This window comes from Cnephaeus nilssonii, assembly GCF_951640355.1.
Source record: "Cnephaeus nilssonii genome assembly, chromosome: 4".
NCBI lineage: Eukaryota > Metazoa > Chordata > Mammalia > Chiroptera > Vespertilionidae > Cnephaeus > Cnephaeus nilssonii.
Window position 1 is genome coordinate 24,268,869 of NC_137075.1, and position 19,361 is coordinate 24,288,229.

Consider the following 19,361-nt stretch of genomic DNA (forward strand, 5'->3'; position numbering starts at 1 on the left):
ATATATAAAAGCCTAAATGAGTGTTTGACCATTTGACCATTTGACCGGTAGCTATAATGCACACTCACCACCAGGGGGCAGATGCTCAATGCACAGGCATGAAAACATGGAACAGACTAATGAATCTCAGAGAGACGGGGCCTGGGGGAGGGCGGGAAGAGATTAACCAAATATCTTATATGCATACTAGAGGCCCGGTGCATGGATTCATGCACTGGTGGGGTCCCTCAGCCTATGGGACCAGGCCAAGGAACCCCATTGGTGCACGATTCTGTGCACCAGGCCTCTAGTAATAATTATAATGCTGATAGTTAAAATATATAGCGTTCTTAGTAGGCAGGCTCTATTTTAAGCAGCTTTTGTATACATTATCTCATTTAACACTCATAGCCACTCTCTGAGGTAAGTGTCATTATTATCTCCATTTTTAAGATGAGAAACCTGAAGCATTAAGGAAACCATGGATTATATATAGAGAGAGCCAGGATAACCCCAAGCATCTTGAAGCCACAAGCTTATGCCTCTACACTGTGGTGGGTCATATTCACTGCTCTAACCCTCCATTTACCTAAGAGGAGAACATGAAAACTCCTTTGCAATTCTGTTCTCCCAGTTTCTTCCTAACTTGAGTTTATTAACAGTGAAAACATTTAAGTAACGTTAACAAATCAGCTAAGAATAGAAACACTTATCACAGTGGTTTCAGAGTCTAAACACAGTTCTATCTGGTTTTCTAGGCAGGATGGGTGAGATCTTCTCTAGACTAGCCCTGCACTCTCTGCCTTCCATGAGTCTGGTTTACCTGACAGCAGTAACACAAACAACACATGTGAAAGGAGCACATGGCTGATTCTTTGCATCCTCAACTCAGGGGCAGAACCCCTCAGTTGACAGGAATCATTCAGCGCCTAATTCTAGTAAAAGGTGTACTCAGAAAGAATTATGGCTTTGTTGTTCAATTTTCTTTCACTTTAGAAGTCTGCACGGGGACTGCCTATAAACATTTCTTGTCGGTCTCCCCCACCCCCAGATGGGAGTGTGAATAACATTTATTTAAATCTATCTTCGAATTTCAACCTTAACCCAGCCAATTATTTTTACAAGGCAGTTCTGGATTGTGTCCAATTCCTTAAATTACTTCCAAAGAAGTGTTAGATGATGGGATATATATATATATATATATATATATATATATATATATATGGTAGGGAAAAATATGTGATAAAAGCTAAATTCAGTATTTTCTTTTGATGAACATACATGGTTAATAGTGTTTTAAAAAATGTATCTAAGACACATAGAAAGGATTACATCCTGTGTGACGTCTATTGATTTTGAAAGCATTTTGCATGCTTTTGTTGCAGGCTGATTGAATGACTGTAATTCTTTGTTTGCAGCTTTGCCAATAGCATCATTGTGAAGTTTGTAATGGCTCTGAGAGGCGGCCGCAGGGATGGTCTCAGACCTGTAGAAACCATGGCCTCCTTTCTCGGATCTCAAAACTTCCAAAATGTTTTCTCCTGTCTTTCAGCCTAACCTCCTTAAAATGTGGGTTTGGGGAGATCCAGAAAATGTGATTACGTATAATGCCATTTGAGATTGGTTATAGTGGACATAGGGCATTCCCTCAAAATGTTTTGACTAGATTGGTCCTATTTTTGTTCCTGGAAATTACACATTTGGAAAATATTTATTAAAGCACATGAACTGTGTTTAGCTCTTTTATTTATGTCTTTATTTTGTAATAGTGCATTAGTGAAGTTCCTTTTCAGAGTAATTAGCAATGTTCCAGGTTTCATAGTTAATTTGAAATCCTTTTAAAGACCCTACTCTAAAATTTTTAATTTCCAAAACTTAAAATGCTGACTTGCTGATTTCTTCCAGCTGTAAAATTTTAGAAACGGGATGAGGAACCGCAGAGTAAGCTACCAGTTACAGCAGCCCCCCTTATCTGCAGGGGAATATGTTCCAAGTCCCCCAGTGGATGTCTCAAACCCTAGATACTCTGTGGTTTCCTATACATACATACCTTTGATAAAGCTTAAACTATAAACCAGGCACAGAAAGAGATTAATAACAATAACTAATAATAAAATAGAACAATTACAATATACTGTAATAAAAGTTACGTGAATGTGGTCTCTCTCTCTCAAAATATCTTATTGAACTGTATTCACCTTTTTGCTTAAAGTGCTTCCCTTTGGCATATCTAAATTGCCAGCTCCACCACGCTTGCACTTTGAGGCTTTTATTACGTAAAACAAGGGTTACAAGCACTGTGATACCCCGACCATCGATCGGATAACCCAGAGGGCTGCTTAGTGACTAGCGGGCTGGTAGCTTATCCATGTGGATACACTGGACAAAGGGATGACTCCCGTCCCAGGCAGGACAGAGAGGGCTGGCAGGAGATTTCATCTGATATTCAAAACAGTGCGTAGTTTAAAATTTATGAATTGTTTAAAACTTATGAATTTCCCATTTAATATTTTTGGTGGGTAACTAAAACTGCAGAAAGCAAAACAGTGGATAAGGGAGAACTACGATAATGTGCTTTTCCCTTTTGAGAAAGAGATCTTTGACCTAGGGACGTTGAGTCTACAGAATAGTGGAAGATTAAGGAACAGAATTTCTAGATCTGACTATCGACTCAATCACTAATTGTGTGGCCTTGAGTAACTTCAATTTCTCCCTGCCTCAGTTTCTCATTTTACAGCGGGGATAATAAACCCCCTGCTTCAGGATGATGAGGAGGATTAAATAAGCAAGTGCAGGTAAAAGCTTTAGAAACTGTGACTCGGGTGCTGTGAACAGTGTATAACTATCGGTTGTCATTATTAAAAGGACATTTTGCAATTCTAGTATAGCCTCCTTTCCTTAAGGAAGTGCATGTTTAGGGTAATCTTTGTAATCTAGAGTAGAGTCAGGAAACTAAGGCCCATGGACCTAATCCTGCCCACTGCCCGCTTTTGTAAAGAGTTCCGTAAGTTAGTTTTATTAAACACACTGCATTTATTCATTTACATATTGCCTGTGGCTGCTTTTACACCACAACAGCAGAGTTGCATTTTGCAACAGAGACTGTATTATCTGGCCTTTTACAGAATATGTCTGCCAATACTTGATTTAGAGTAAAATGAGTTTTCAGTGTTTATTTTTGAAGGTCAGGGACAGTGATGGCGAACCTGTGACACGCGTGTCAGCATTGACACGCATAGCCATTTCTGATGACATGCGGCCGCATGCCGAGGATGAAACATTTGCTGCTCCTGCGGATGAAACATTTGCGACTAGAGTCTTGGAGTTAGTTTTTTCCTCAAAGTGACTCACTACCTGAGTTATGCTCAGTTTTTTGGCAAAGTTTGACACACCAAGCTCAAAAGGTTGCCCATCTCTGGTCAGGGAGAATATTAGAACTCGAACCCAAAGGCTGCTGCTTTTCGCTCTGTCTCTGCTGCTGGTTTCTGTGGGCTTCAAACAAGTCGCATTAACTTTCCACACCTCAAGTTCTCTCTCATACAAATAAGTAAAAATACACATAAGGAGGGCACACAATTTTCACCTTACATAATTAGTGTAAGGCTTAAGTATAGTAACATGCATAAAAGTTCTTGGTCACATTTCAATTGCTCAGCAAATGTGGGGTATTAATCATTGACGAGGTTACCAAACCTTTCCTCTCATTCACCTCCTGATGAGAAGGCTTCTTAGGTCTAACCCTGCCCTTCCCGGGGGGTTCTGGGTGCAGGCCAGTGCGGCAACTCCTGTAGCTGGTAATGGATCATTTCTCCTGATTTGAGTTTTTAAAATAATGAATTTGGTTATGGGATACAAAGACTATATAACTAAGTAATTATTTATTCCCTGTTCTCTCTGAGGGGTCACTGGTAAAAACTGGTGCTTGCCAGCCGCCTCCTTCAGCCTCCGTGTGCTCTCTGCACTTTGCTGTCAGGGGGCGCTCACTCCTTGACAATTTTGCATTTTTGTCCCAGGGCTCTTGGGTTTCCATCTTCATGTCTCTCTCGGTGCTGGGTTTTGATTTTTCCAGTCCTACGTAGACTTTTGCCTTGGGTCTAATCCCACATTTATCACACTTACTGCCTTAAAGTAAAATACGTTCCACGATTGTTTTTTCTCTTTGTCTGAAAACTCAAGATCCAGATCCTTTCTCTCATCCCAAACCAAGCTCTGAGATGGAAACTGTGTCTACAGGGCGAGGGGTCTTCCGGTTTATATGCAGCACCCTCCCCGCTGGCTCTCCTGGGCAGTGCACTGTGGCTTATCTATCATTACTCTGGGTGATATATAAAGGAATTGATTCTGTTAAAAGTCTGAGATTTTAGAGAATGGAGAATCATAAAGCTAACCCCGGTAGATAAAGCCTGTCTTCTATGTGACCTATAACAGCAGGAACATTTAGGAACTCTCAAGAATAGGCAGAACATGACAAAATTTTCCCCACACATAAACATTCTTTAATGACTCTCCTATCTGAGAGGCTTTGTCTCTTAGAAAGGCGGAGGGTATCTGTTCTTTGGATTTGTAGTAAGTAAAAAGTTTTCATTCTACACATGCTTACCAATTACAATTTTGAGAGTTTATAAACATTATGTTATTATTGTATTACAAACATTTGGTTTCATTCTTCTAATGAAAGTGGTAATATACAGAACACTTGATTAATCACACTAAGTGCTAAAGGGTAAACAGCTCAGAAATATTTAAAATTCTGGGTGGGAAGACATTTATTCCAACAGACGTGCATAAAGCTTTCTTTAAAAGAAGTGTGATCATGTTAGATCCACTTAACTTATCTGATCAAATGTTTCAAGGTCAACATGTTAGAAGGGACTGGAGTTTCTGGCCACAAAGAAAAATCGTCAGAGCTCTAATCTCAAAGAAAGATTGAAAAGTTTCAATTTTTAAAAGTGACATACGGCAAGAAAATTTACACTGACCCAGTACAAAAATGTAAAACAAAACACAAATCTTTTCAACTCCCCGAATCGTCAGTAGCTGAAGCTATTTACAATTCTGGCTAACTTGCTGAAGACTATGACTGATAAACCTCCCAGAAAGAAACAATGACATTTAATTGTGTCCTGTCCTTCTTTTTGAGTCACCCTGCATGGAAGGGCATTCAGTAAATACCAGCAAATATCAATTTTGCATAGTAGTTCAGAGACTGGGCTTTAGAGTCAGACGGCCCTGGATTTAAGACCTAATTCTGTCACTCACTGTAAGTGACCTTGGACATACAAAACTTAACGCCCGTCCATGTGCCTCTTTCCATATCTGCAAAATCAGGATCCTGATACCGACTTCAGACGTTGCTATGAGCCTTAGATGAAAATAATCATAGAATTTTTTTTGATTACTCACAATGTATTAACTCACAATGGAATATTATACAATTGTCAAATTAAGTGAATGATAGCCATACTTGGGGACATAAATAAATATTGGCATTACAATATTAAATTAAAAAGGAATACACACAGGCAGCAGGATGGTGATTACCAGAAGGGGCGTACAATACGGGGGACAAATGGTTTTGGAAGGAGACTTGACTTGGGGTAGTGAACACACAATACAATATACAGATGATGTGTAGAATTGTACAGCTGAAACCTATATAATTTTTTTTACCCAATGTCACCCCAATCTTACCTTATAATAGAGAAACATGCAAATTGACCGCACCTCCGCTATGCCCACGATTGGGCCGGCAGGAGGCTGGGGGCGGGACTCCGGGTGGCATATCCGCCGTTGAGAAGTTCAAGATGGCGGTGCCAAGAGGCCGGGCCCATGCCGCCACTACCCGGGGTGCCTGGGGCCATCAGCACCCCGGGGGGGCGTGGCCGGACCCATGCCGCCGCTCCCGGGGGTGCCTGGGCCCATCGGCACCCCGGGGGGGCGTGGCCGGGCCCATGCCGCCACTCCCCGGGGTGCCTGGGGCGATCGGCACCCCGGGGGGGCGTGGCCGGACCCATGCCGCCGCTCCCGGGGGTGCCTGGGCCCATCGGCACACCGGGGGGGCGTGGCCGGGCCCATGCCGCCGCTCTCGGGGGTGCCTGGGGCGATCGGCACCCCGGGGGACGTGGCCGGGCCCATCGGCACCCGGGAGGGTGTGGCCGGGCCCATGCTGCCGCTCCCCGAGGTGCTTGGGGCGATCAGCACCCCGGGGGTCGTGGCCAGGCCCATCGGCACCCCGGGGGGGGCGTGGCCGGACCCATGCCACCGCTCCTGGGGGTGCCTGGGGCGATCGGCACCCCGGGGGGCGTGGCTGGCCCATCGGCACCCCGGGGGGGGGCGTAGCCGGGCCCATTCAGCCGCTCCCGGGGGTGCCTGGGGCGATCAGCCACCTAGGGGGGCGTGTCCGGGCCCCTCCCGCCCCTCCCGCCCCTCCCGGGGGTCCCGGGGTTGATCGTCCACCTGGGAGGGCGTGGCCCTGCCCCTCCCGCCCCTCCCGGGGGTCCCAGGGGCCGAGGCTTTCCGGGCCTTGGGCACCAGCGGGGAGCCTGCACCGATTGCAGGAAACCACTGGGGGTCGGCTCCTGTGATCGGTAGCAGGGACGCTGGGTGCCACCGAGCCCAAGGCCACCGCCCGGGGGACCCTGAAAAAGGTAGAAGGCGGTGGCCACAGCCAAGGCCTGGGTCCCTGGTGCCGGCAGAAAACTGGTGCAGGCAGCCAGGTGAATGAAGGTCTATTGCACGAATCTTCGTGCAAACGGGCTACTAGTAAATTCAATAAAAAAGAAGAAAAAAGGAAATCCTAAAAATAACACAGCATGATATCTTTTAATGAAGTTAAAAACAACTGAAATTAAAATATCATTTCCTATCAAAGGAAAGCAAGTGAAATCAAGACTACGGGGTCCAGGAACATGATTACCTTAGGTGAGAGGAGCAGAGGAAGGACTTGGGTTGGGAAACCACATGGTGAGGGGTCCCTTACAGCTATAGGCAGTTAGACAGACATGAGCAGAGCGAGGCCGATGGGCCAGGTTCAGGTCAGTAGGGCCGCCCTGCGTGCCTAGCAAGAGGCAACACTGGGAAAACAAGAACCTTGTCCCCAGTGTGACCTTTCCTTCCCTAGCATATTGCTGGTCATGAGGTTTAGACCCCCTGACCTTTTCCTCCCTGGAGATAACATCAAGGCCTCCTTTGTATTTCAGCTCCATGCCCAGAAAAGCAGCAAAACCGGACAAGTGACACCCTGGCTGCCTCAGGACAGCTGCATGAACTAATGACGCCCTGCTCTTGAGCTGACCAATCAGTGAAGACCATGGCCCTGAAAGAGCACACCTGGAAAGCTGGTGACTATTCCACTGAGACCTCTCCTGAGACCTCCCTAAGATTCTCACCTGCAAGAGAGAGAGAAATACCCTCAACACAAAGGACCCAGCTCGATTTCTCTCCCGGGGGAGCACACTCCTGCCATTCCCTTCCCCTTCTTCTTCCCCCACAGGCACTATATCTCCTAAACTCTAAGGGACCCCAGGAGACTTGCACCAGGGGAGCAGTGGGCAGTGGCAGCTCATCCTGGGCTAACCCCCTGAACCTGTCTCCAAGGCCCCTGTTCTCTGACTTCTCAGTGAGCTAAAGCAGCCCCACACAGGCTCTCCTGTTGCTTTTTCTAAGTGCTTGCTTGTTTCACTGTCCTGAGTGTGGGTTTGCTGCAGCCAATAAATTCTTGCTTCCTTTGCTGCCCTTTGCCTCTTGACTGAAATCTTTCCTTCAAGAAGACAAGTACCCAGGACTTAGCGTCTTGCCAGTAACCTTACATAATGGTCTTACCTTTTGTTTGGGGTAGGAAAATCTCTGAATTTATTATATTACTAGAGGCCTGGTGCACAAAATTTGTGCACGGGGGTGGGTGTGTGTGTGTGTGTCCCTCAGCCCAGCTTGCACCCTCTCCAATCTCGAGGGATGTCCGACTGCCCGTTTAGGCCCGATCCTACCGGACATCCCTCTGACAATCCAGGACTGCTGGCTCCCAACTGCTCACCTGCCTGCCTTCCTGATTTCCCCTAACTGCTTATGCCTGCCAGCCTGATCACCCCCTAACCACTCCCATGCCAGCCTGATTGATGCCTAACTGCTCCCCTGCCAGCCTGTTTGCCCCCAGCTTCCCTCCTCTGCCAGCCTGGTCACCCCTAACTGCCCTCCTCTGCAGGGTTGATCGCCTCCAGCTGCCCTCCCTTGCAGGCCTGGTCCCTCTCAACTGCCTTCCCTTGCAGGCCTGGTCCCTCCCAACTGCCCTCCCCTGCTGGCCGTCTTGTGGTGGCCATTTTGTTTCCACATGGGGGCAGGATCTTTGACCACATAGGGGCAGCTATCTTGATTTTGTGTGTGAGAATGATGGTCAATCTGCATATTACTCTTTTATTAGATAGGATTTTTTAAAATAGCTAAATAAATAAGAATGGGGTATAAGAGCAGTTAGTTTAATAAATAGTGACACTAGCAACATAAAAATGCTCTAAGGAAAAATATCTTTGAAGAAAAGAAGTAAAATAGCAAAAAGCATGTGATAGTCCCTGGTATTTTTGAAATTAAAATCCTATGATTATTTTCAGGCACTAAGAAGCACATGGTAAATAATGAATTAGGTGTAGTGCATATTCCCCTTATGGCTAGAAAGTGTTAGCAAATCATTAGGACTCCTAGGAGCTATCTAATGATCTGGAAGTCTAGCATGGCTTCCCTCTGTCTCTCTTTCTATCTCTTAAACGCTTTCACATTTCTTACTAGGACCTAGCTGAGAATGATGTTGATGCAGAACTGCTTATGTTTTCATTTATAATAATATTAAATGTTAAAAAAAAAAGTTGATTTCAAATATCTATGTATGAGATATGTGGGTAGGAAGGTAGATATAGAAATATCTATAACAAATGCCCTGTTACTGTTTCTAATAATTATGTGACATTTTGAGGCATATGATAAGATATTTCTATCCCTTGCAAAAGCACCATTACAAAAGTAGAAATAATAGTTTACATATGTAAACTCATTATCCCGTGAGATAAATACTAGCAGCATCCCATTTTATAGCTGAAGAAACTGAGGCACCAAGCGATCATACAAGAAACGTGGCCAAGATTACACAACTGGCTGGGGCCATTAACCAGTTCACTAAAGCTACAATATAGATACCATAGAGAAAATGTTATTTCACAACATCCTGCCTACTAATGACCAGGATGCTTTATAAGGTACATGTTAAGTTCAAACAACACAGAGGGAAATATCTGAAGATTCCATCTCCCTGTAATAGGAGTTAGTTAGGGTGAGACAAGTAGAGATGAAATAACAAATCATCTGGATATTGGATTTTAGACAGTAAAAACCCACCTGCCTTGGCAAGAGGCTTTCATTTAACTGCCAGTTTGGTCTTGCCAATTCAGTGGCAGAAGAGGAGGTTTTCAGCCAAAATAAGCTGTAGGTGTGTCATACAGAAAGTTTCGTGGGAAGTTCTGTGGTCTCACCTTGGAGGGTGCTTTCTCTTGGACTATGCTGGTGAGCAAGGTGGCCCTGTCTGTCTGGCAGAGGGAAGGTGAGCCAATGTGACGATGACTAAATTCCCTAATAGATGGCTGGAAGACTGCAGGGCACAAGGTGTGAAATGAATAAAACCTGGTCCTGGAAGGCCTTGCGAAGAAACAGTTGCTGGGTCCCAAGAGATTCTTTCCTTCTTAGTTTTCCCCCTTTCTACTCTTTAAGAACTTCCAGGTCAGAAGGTTTCTTGCTACCGAATTAATATTCTACAATCCCAAAGCTTCAGGCTGACACCACCAAGAGCCCAGATAATGACTGCCTTAGGAGAGGGTTAAAGCAATTCAGGCCAGCATGGGCAGTAAGGGAAAGCACCTGAATTTTAAACTGTTTTTGAAAAGTTACTGTGTAGGCCACGAAAACAAACAGGGGGACACGCTCTTCTTCATGAGCATCCATAGGGTGAACACACACACAGCTGTGTGACTAGGGTTGGCATTTGTCTACGATGGAATATGCCTATCCTGTAGGAACCTCTTTTACTTTATTTCTTCCCTCCATGACTAGCTGATGCTTTCACATGTAAAAGTAGGTTTCCTTTTGTTAGCATTAATGGTCTTCGGTTAAATCATGTGCTTTTATCCTATCAATGTACAGAAGTATGTTTAGCCACATTATCTATAGAACATTGAGGTCTGCCTTTCAAAATTGTCGTCTTTAGTGTTTGCTGGTCTGCTTTTAATTTCTCAAAGCCGTCCCTCCACAAGCACGGCACAAAACACACCAGCAGAAGCGCTCCCCCATCCAATGTGTGTTTGATACGCTTCATGTTCATCTTTATACACACAGGCGCTGGCATATAAGAAATGTGGAGGGTGTCTATAAATTCAAGGAACCATTTAAGTGCACAGTGATACATAGATACATAGGTATAATACTTTATGTACTTGATAAATATTTCATCCCTACCATAAAGAAAGCTTTTTATCAGCTTTGATTGTTTTTTTATTACCTTAAAGTATTGCAGTTGTTTCTCAGCATTCATTGTTCCTTCCTTTTCTTGTCTCAGACAGGAATTGAAGATGAAAAGCTCTGTATCTCGCAGCCACCCTTTCAGCTCTTTGATCCTGACCTCCAGCTGCCTTACCAGGCTTCCGCTTTCAGGAGAGAGCAGGTCACGTGGATCCGACCCACGGGGCCCTGCCATTGTGTCCTGGATCTTCTCTCCCAGGGTTTTCTAATGCATCAAATTAAAAACAAACACAAAAACAAAAAAACACCAACAAAAATAAAAACACAGATTAGCTTAGGTACCAAAACCATATCGCAGTTTGGCTGGTGACAACGAACCCCTGGAAAGTGTCCAGCCACACCTGCCATGTCACCACGAACATTAATTCAGATTAGCTCACTGTTCCATTTAGGATTTGAATTCTTGAGCAATGTGTGTTGTTCTGACTACCACTAGTGGGTTAAGAAGACCTCATTCACTCATAGTTTCCTTTAACAGAAAGGAGATTTGACCCAAAAGTTCACCATGGTCACTGATAAAAATTCATTTGAATTCTCATAATGGGAGTTTGTAGTAAAAAAAATTCTCTGCATAAAATTTTCAGGAGATAGAAGTCTGAGTTTAATCAATGTACTAAAGAGGCCAAGAGAAGATTGGGCATGAAGAATTAAATTGCTTTTTTGTTTTTTTTTTAGTACAATTCACCAAACCATATGACTGAGGGCTGTTAAGAAGGGGTAGACTCCTTGGTGCTGTTGTTCATTTTACCTGACTTGGAAATTGTTCAGCCCCACAATTTTCCCCACTTTGCATTTGTGGGTGCTAGACTTTCCAATATATGTATTAAAATAAGTCCCAACCCACTATGCTAGTGCCCTCTTAGATTAACTACTCCATCATGAAGGTGTAGTCAGGGAGAGCTTTTTTGTGTTGTTTTTGTGGAAAACACTCTCTTTGGAGAATCAGTGGGAGTTAATCTATATTGATGAATTAAACCTAAAAAATAACCTTTAAAACACAAATAAAATTAAGTCAACAAACATTCAACTGCTGTGTAGTGTTCTGTAAATAGCATCTTTAGGAGATCATAACAGAAAAATAGCCTTTCTTGCCAACACGCTTATATTTTCATGGTGCAAATATTGATAATTTGAAGACCCTCAGTGGAATCCAGATTTAGCTATTGTTTTTATGCTGTAACAAAAGTAGCAGCAGGAGGTGAAATCAATGCCCTTGGAGGGTAGGGTCACAAAAAAGAATTTATTGCCACTTTTTTGTTCTGGAACAGTTTGCAATCATAAATTCTTCATAAACAGAATACTTCAGAGAATGGTCCGTCTTCATAAATATACGACAGAGGACATCAATTTCATTTAATTCACAATTTGTGTCAGCACAGCAGATGCCAATGCCTGCCTTGATAGGGTTGTTTAATATGCAATTGAGACAGAGTAATATGCAGCACAGGGGACAAAATTTCACAGATTAAACTGTACGCACCACTGACATTTCATTCTAATGTATTTCCATTCCACACTGTTCACCTTAGATGAAAGTAATATTAAAAACCATATCCCTCTATTTTACTATTGTTAGAAGTTAAAATCCTTGTCTTTAAATTTTTTTTCATGCCAATTAAAATGTAATCATGCCAATTAGAGTGGCAGGCCTGGTGGTGTTAGTGTGGCACAGGTTTTATTCAAACCTTCCCTCCACCCTTCTCTCTCCCTAAATCATTACACAACTCTGCATATTGTATTCAAATGGTATTATTGTCCAAATGGCAACCATGTTTAAGGTCTCTGACTCATAAAGAATAACTAGTCTGTTTTTTAATGTTATGTTGATTTAAATTTTTTGTTGAGAAAGCAATATACATGACATACTTTAAACAATGTTCAAAGAAAGACTATTGTTAGTTATTTATCAAATTAGAAACAGATATAGTTCTATTTCTATATAACCAAACCATTGCTTTATCTATCAGGCACCTAAAGTTGCTGTCCTCATTTAGGAGACAACCTTTTAAAATGTCCTATACTAACCACATTTCTCCTTAGGAGATCAAGGAATTCTGTAGAATTTCGAAGGTTCTGATTTAAGTCACCATATGACAATGTGAAAGCCATTAATTACTATTAAAAAGTAATGTAACAATAGGTCGGAGTAAAAACTTTTAACATTTTAAGTTACTTTGCACCATCGCAGAGTGTAGTGAATTTAGATGAGAAAGCAAGGATTAAACCCTCAGCTTTTTAATCACCTAGATTAAGCTCGGCAGAAACTGAGCACTGGCACGCCTCCAAGTCATCAAGGTACATGGAGAGCTTTTTATTCAAAATATTTTTGGAGTATTATTTCTTTAAAAATTAAAAAAAAAAAGACAGGAAATGGAAGGCATGCAAAATTAGGCTCCATAACTGACACCACCCATACTTAGCTATTATAATTAATCATTTAAGTAATTGACAAATTTAGCTTACCCTTGATTTGAAGTGAAGGCAATTTGGGAGAGAAGTTGATGAAAAAATACTGTTTAACCTCTCTCTCTCAGCTGTCTTCCCCAAAAGGACAGCGCTGTCTCCTGCACAGACCATCCTGGCCTCTGGCTAACAGAGCCTCTATATTGCCTTTTTGCCAGATTCTTGCATCTCAGTCTTTGGCTGAGACCCAGCCCATCATTGCGTGAAATGAATTACATGAAACTTTTTTTTTTTTTTTTTGGCTTTTGTTAAAAGGGAGCTGGAAATTGAGGCACAAAACAGAGACCAATTTAATTCTGCAATTCAGATTTGGGTCAAATCTGCATCTTTGTTTCAGTGGCTTTAGTGTGACTTGAAGGTTGTAGTGACAATGGCATTTTCCATCGGAAGGGTCCAGGAAATAGTTAAACAGTGATGTCTCTAACATGTACCTTCAGAATAAATTCTATTAACGTGCATTCGAGCATGACAGGCAGTGTATATCAGATATACTGTATTATCGTTGACTTGGTGCATACCCATAATACATGGCATATTTTACTTACTTCTTTATGTATTAAAGAACCAAAATTATTAAAATCTGAGAGGAGACAAGCTGAGAGGAAAAAAAAATCAACAGAAGAGGAAAAGCAGTGTTTTTCAGCCATAATAGCATGATAGCTTGTTTGAAATGTAGGTAGTGAATTGAAAGAGAGAGATATTTGTGCCTCAAATTAGAAATCAGACAGATAGAGTACTTTACTACACAAAAAATGTACACATAGCCTACAAACAGTAATAAAAATGCAAATACCCCAAGCAGTTCCCATTTTTCATTAATTGAATCCACTTTTTCAAGGAGATCATTTGGTAGTAAAACGCCACCTTTCTTCAAAGCTTCCACCTTACTCAGCAGCTCTGTCTTTTTCAGGCCCCTGATGGACATTTCCACATTGTATCGCTAAAACAAGAAGAGAGAGGTTCTTAGACAACCTTTGAGCACAGCACTAGTAATGCTCGTGGGGGTTAAAAGTTTTTATTTCCAATAATACTTGTGAGGAGACTAAACCTAAATAACTTGAGTAGTGGAGGAACATTGCTGAAGATAGTAAAAAACATATATATTACTCACACATCCATGAACATCCAAGTTATTCATTCCATTTAGTTGACTAAGATTTATGTCTTTTTAAAATAAAGTTCACACACACATATTTGATCTCCAACTTAAAATATTCTGAATCGGAAAACACATGGTCTAAGGGGAGCTAATACTCAGTTAATTCTGGTCAACATTTGGCTCCAGAGTGCTGCCCATCTGTCATCTCTGCCCCCAAAGGTACAAATAAAATGATCCCTAAAGATTGTGTGACTTCCTCCTCATCCTACAAGTTCTCTGAATTCTCAGTTAAGATTTTTTTCCCCATTTTTCTTTTAGTTAAAAACTCTGTGTCGGCTTGGAGATGAGGTACATATAGAAAGGAAAAAGAAAACCAGTGATTTAAGAATGGTTACAAATCTATGCTTCCTTATTGAATACTGTGAAATGTTCTCAAACATCACAATTGACTACAGAACCCTCTCCCCCAACATACATTGTATTGTACCACACTGCCAAGTGAGTCTCTCTTAAAAGATGTTTGCTACAGATAACGTAGGTGCTACTTAATATGACAGTTACCATGGTGATTCTCTTCAAATAACTATTTGGATAACTTCATAGTGAGAAAGTCCTATATGATGAACAGCTATAAATGACTATGGCTATAGTTGTTAAATATATACGTAAAAACATGTCTAAGAAGAAAAACTAAATTCTGGTTAAAATATTAAACAAATTTCACAATTTTAGCACATTCCAAAAATATAATGATAATCCCAAAATTCATTTCATTGAGGCATAAGAGTCAGGTCACTGACCGTGTTGCTCCATTGCCCCGATTGAGCTAAAATGAGGCTTTATCAGATCTAATAAGAGAAGCATTTGTCTGAGCAAAGTAGCAAATCAGCAAGTTCAAAACTTGCCCAAGCAGTTGGTTGATTTTATTTACCTTGAAAACATGATATTGTGTCAGATCCCAAATTAAATACAATTGGAAACAGCTTAAAGAAAAAGAAGGTGTGAAATCCCTGTTTCGGTTAATAGATCCTCAGCATTTGCATGCAAATGTTTGCATACTTTCAGTTTCATATTTTAATCTTTCATTTGCACTAAACATGCACATTATTTGTATTATGTAAACTTCTCCAAATGTTAGTCATTTGTGGCACACAGAACAAAATATTTTAAATAATGTGATTGAAAGCATTTCATAGTATTAACCAATGCTGATCAGGGTGTCAGAGTATCCAAAATTACATGAATATGCATGATGAAAAAAAATTAAGGTTTGCTTTAGAGCGCCTTCATCATTTGGCCTGTGAGACCTGGGAAATTCTGATTGTGCTTTCTAACAGCAGACAATGACCAGGAGCACGTTACTTCAACACTTAGAAAAAACAATGTCCACTCGAGAATGCTGGACCCAACATTGAACAAGTATTCTAGAAACCTACATAGTGTTTTATTTGTTAGAGCGACGATTGGAGGAGAGGGCAGTCTGCTTTCTGTAATCAGATACCCATCCAAAGATGATGCTGCTAACAAAGATTTACATAATAATACGGGGAACCAGCATTCCAGGCAGGCCGAAGAATCCTATTCAGATCTTCAGCTTAGGCCACGTGCGCCAACTGACAGAGGGGTACTCCATCTGTGTCTCCCCCGAGCGGCCTGGCCTAGTTATCACATTCACCTATGACAAGCTCACCCCCCACCCCAGCTTTACCCCAACTTTGAACAGCTCCTACACAGCAGATCAATCAAAAAGGAAAACAGTTTAGATGTGTCCCATAAACATGACAGCCTTGTAATAATAAACATACAAAAAGCAATTAATTTCATTTTAGTCATAAAATAATTTTCTCTGTGAAATGTAGTACAAGTAGTCACTGCAACAGCTATTATGGAAGGTTATTACATTAAAAAAAATAAAACAAGTGTCTTAGGTATGCTCTCTGTCTTTGTCACCATGTAACCTACTGTATAAACAGCCTGATGAAAGATGTGATTGATGGACATAGCCTTCAAACTATAAAAGCTAGGAGAATCCAGCTAATTGTTAGATGTATGGGTACATGGGCATGAAAGGTACTAGAATGTCATGTAATTTAAGGTGAAAATGCTTAATGTCTGAAGCACTCTGAAAGTTGAATCAGATATGATTTAGGGCCTTAAGCTGTATATATAATAATGCCACAAGGGTTACATTTTTGTTGATGTTGGTATGGCTTTGCTCTTCTCTCTCCGTCTCTTCAGAAGCATTAGACAGGGAGAATCAACCGCCAGCTCTCTCAGTTCTTGGTCATCCTATCAAGTAAGGCTACTTTCTCCTGTGGTGAGAAGATCATTTAATCTTCATATTAATTTCACCCACAGCAGTAAGTGAGTCAAGGCTGCCCCATTGTGTCCTGTAGTCTGTGGATGCTTGCTGTGATCTAGACTACTCTTCAATAGCCACAAATGAGTAGCAAAGTTAAAGTTAGATGGCTTTTCTTGAGTGCTAAGGTAAATAAGCATCCGGTATTTAATTTCCCCACAGCACCTGTGCTGAACTTCTCTGTCTAGTCAAAAATAAAATATACTCTATTGAAAGGGCATATTTACATTATTAAGTGTATTTGCTTGGCCAATTCAATTTTGACTGTGGAAGCCTCCTAATAGATATGTGAATGATCTAAACTACCAGTAAAGACACAGGCCACTCCCATTCCAAATGCCACTTCTGTGTGTATACAGGATATATAAAGAAAACTTTAAAAACAGTTAAAAATAACCACAAACACTAGTCCACTGTTTTAACTAAGTACTAAAGAAGTTTTTAGAAAATTTGTACTCAGTACTTACTTTTTAAAAGCACAAATGCCAAAATTAAATTATAAAACAAAGCCAGCAAAAATGGGGATTTCTGAAGTAAATATAATTAGAAATGCATGAAGACTTGATTGAGATAACTTTTTTGACAGTTCTGCTAAAGGCTTTTTTCCCTCTTAAAACCTTTTTTTTTTTTTTTTTTTTTTTGTTAAAAATCACATAGAAAATTCTGCCCAAATGGAGACTGGAACAATGCCTTGAAACAGTGTTAATTGTCACCATGGAAACCAGAAGAATAAGCCATTTTGAAACTGGTATAGAAGGCACACATTGAGCAACTCAAGCATTTTCCTGCCTCCCTCAATGTTAAAGAACAAGATGCCTTGTCACTGTGAGGTCAGAGAAAGAAAGCATCATGAAAGGGTTATAGATGCTCACTGTCTAGTAAATAAAAAAATAAAAAATAAACTGCATCCAGCTAATGCTGTAAGATGCTACCCAGTGAATCTTTTTGAAACAGAAAGATCATCAAAAGATGGCCAGGATTGGGGGATAGATTCCACCTAAGCAAAACTTCAGGGCTATATTATGTGAACCTTGCCCCCAAAGCTCCCTGGGAATTCTACTGTTGTAATAAAACTTCAGAAGAGGAAAGAAAAAAGGCAGCATGATGGAATTCAAAATAATGCTCTAAAAGCACACAGAGAGATTAAGACATCCATTGTAAGACTTTTGTATGGTGCTTCTGTTGGTTATGCTGAAAAGAGACCAGACATTGCTGAGTGGAGAGTGAAGTTTTGGCTACGAGAAACACAAGAATTAAACCAAAGAATTTTCTCCATTATTAGAACAGGGCTGTCAGATTCTGTGTCTTCCAGATTTGAGTATTTACATCTTATAGTATATTTTAACTGGGCTTTATGTGACTTTATATCAGGAAGCGTTAAAGCAAAGAAAATGATCTAGTTATTAGAATGACAGATATAATAATAAAGATACTTGAATATCTTTCCCAGTACAAAATAATACCACAAACACCTATACATTCAACATAATCCCATAAGCACACAATGGATAGATAGATAGGCAGACACACAGAGAAAATACACTGAGAAAATAAAATGTATTTTGGTCTATCACCTAGAAAGCATATGCTAGGAACACACCAAAACACCAAACTACTGGCAAAATTATGTGTCAAAAAAATATGCATTTTTGCACAAAATGCAGGGATGTCTCTGTCTGCGACTCTGATATTGTGTTTTCTGGCTAGTGTTTGCCCTCCTCATGTGAGGCTTCATGGTGGCCCCTCAGCAAGTCCATGCCTAATGCCATTCAGTGGTGAACAAAGAGTCTTTTATATGAAAGTCCAGACCCACAGCTCAGCTGTAATGCCGAGTGCGGGATCTGCCAGAGGCCAGTGTCGGCTTTGCAGCAGCTCCTGTGCTGCCCCCTTTTTCAGAACACCGTCCTGCGCTTACCCTGCAAGTGCTGCTTCGCGGGAGCTCACCTCCCCAACACTTCGGGAAGGTGTTCAAGACTGAAGAAGAGGGTTCAAGCCCAAGACCAATAATAGTCCTTATTTCTTGCAAACTCCCTGTGTTTTACCATTAGCGATTTAGGGCGAATAATTGCAGAGAGAAATTATAGAGACTCCTACAATTGTCCTTGTAAATTAATAATAGACTTTCTTGATTGGGATAAATTTGCTGCTGAGCCTTTGGAAAAATTAAAAAGTGCAATGTCATTTAAAATTGCCAGAACTCGCACAGCAAATTACATCTGAGGTTAAGAATTGAGTTTTCCCCCCTCTTCTAGCTTATTCCATTTGCATGATCTGGAAATCACATTACATTGGCCATGTATTGTTAATTGGACATAGATTGCATTATCTTTAATATAAATCAAACTACAAATATTAAAATGAATTGCAAATTCCCTAATAGAAGATCATAAAACAATCTTTCTAAAAGTATCTCCCATTAATAATTTAATTCCAATTATATCACTCAGAAAACTTAAGTAGGAAACCTGGCAACTTATTTCTCCAATCATTTATTTTACATAACAAATACCCAAGCCTTTTAAAATAAATACCCAGCACAGAATTCATCGTTATAGAACAAAAATAAAAACACCAATAAGTGCAAACTTCTCATGCTGACTTTGTGTAAAATACTGCATAAAACACCAAAGCTTTCCTGTCTTGTCCCTTCTCAACCCAAGTCAAGAGCAAGAAAAAAAGTGTCCTATACAGGAAATTTACTAAGTTTAAGAACTATTGCAATTATACTCTTTAAAATTATAAAATTGATTATTATTCTTCTATTTATGTTTTAAAAGGTTCTCTAGCTCCTTAGATTTTTCTATAAAATTTGAGATATTTCTGAAGCCTTTGCGTGGCCTTTAATGAGTTTATATTAAATATTTAATACTGTTTAGAGCATATCCACTACTACCAAAAACAGTTATA

The 19,361-nt window shown here is 40.8% G+C and overlaps 1 protein-coding gene across 2 annotated transcripts in view; it reads right to left on the bottom strand.

Annotated features, from left to right (window-relative positions):
- The window catches only part of AKAP6 (A-kinase anchoring protein 6), a 490,615-nt gene that overhangs the window by 72,267 nt on the left and 398,987 nt on the right, over positions 1-19,361 (bottom strand). For both annotated transcript variants that reach the window (XM_079769683.1, XM_079769682.1), the window contains exons 11-12: positions 13,790-13,936; positions 10,514-10,738 (exon numbers count right to left, since the gene is read on the bottom strand). In XM_079769683.1, coding sequence (XP_079625809.1) covers positions 10,514-10,738; positions 13,790-13,936 — 372 coding nt within the window. The remainder of the gene's footprint in view (positions 1-10,513; positions 10,739-13,789; positions 13,937-19,361) is intronic.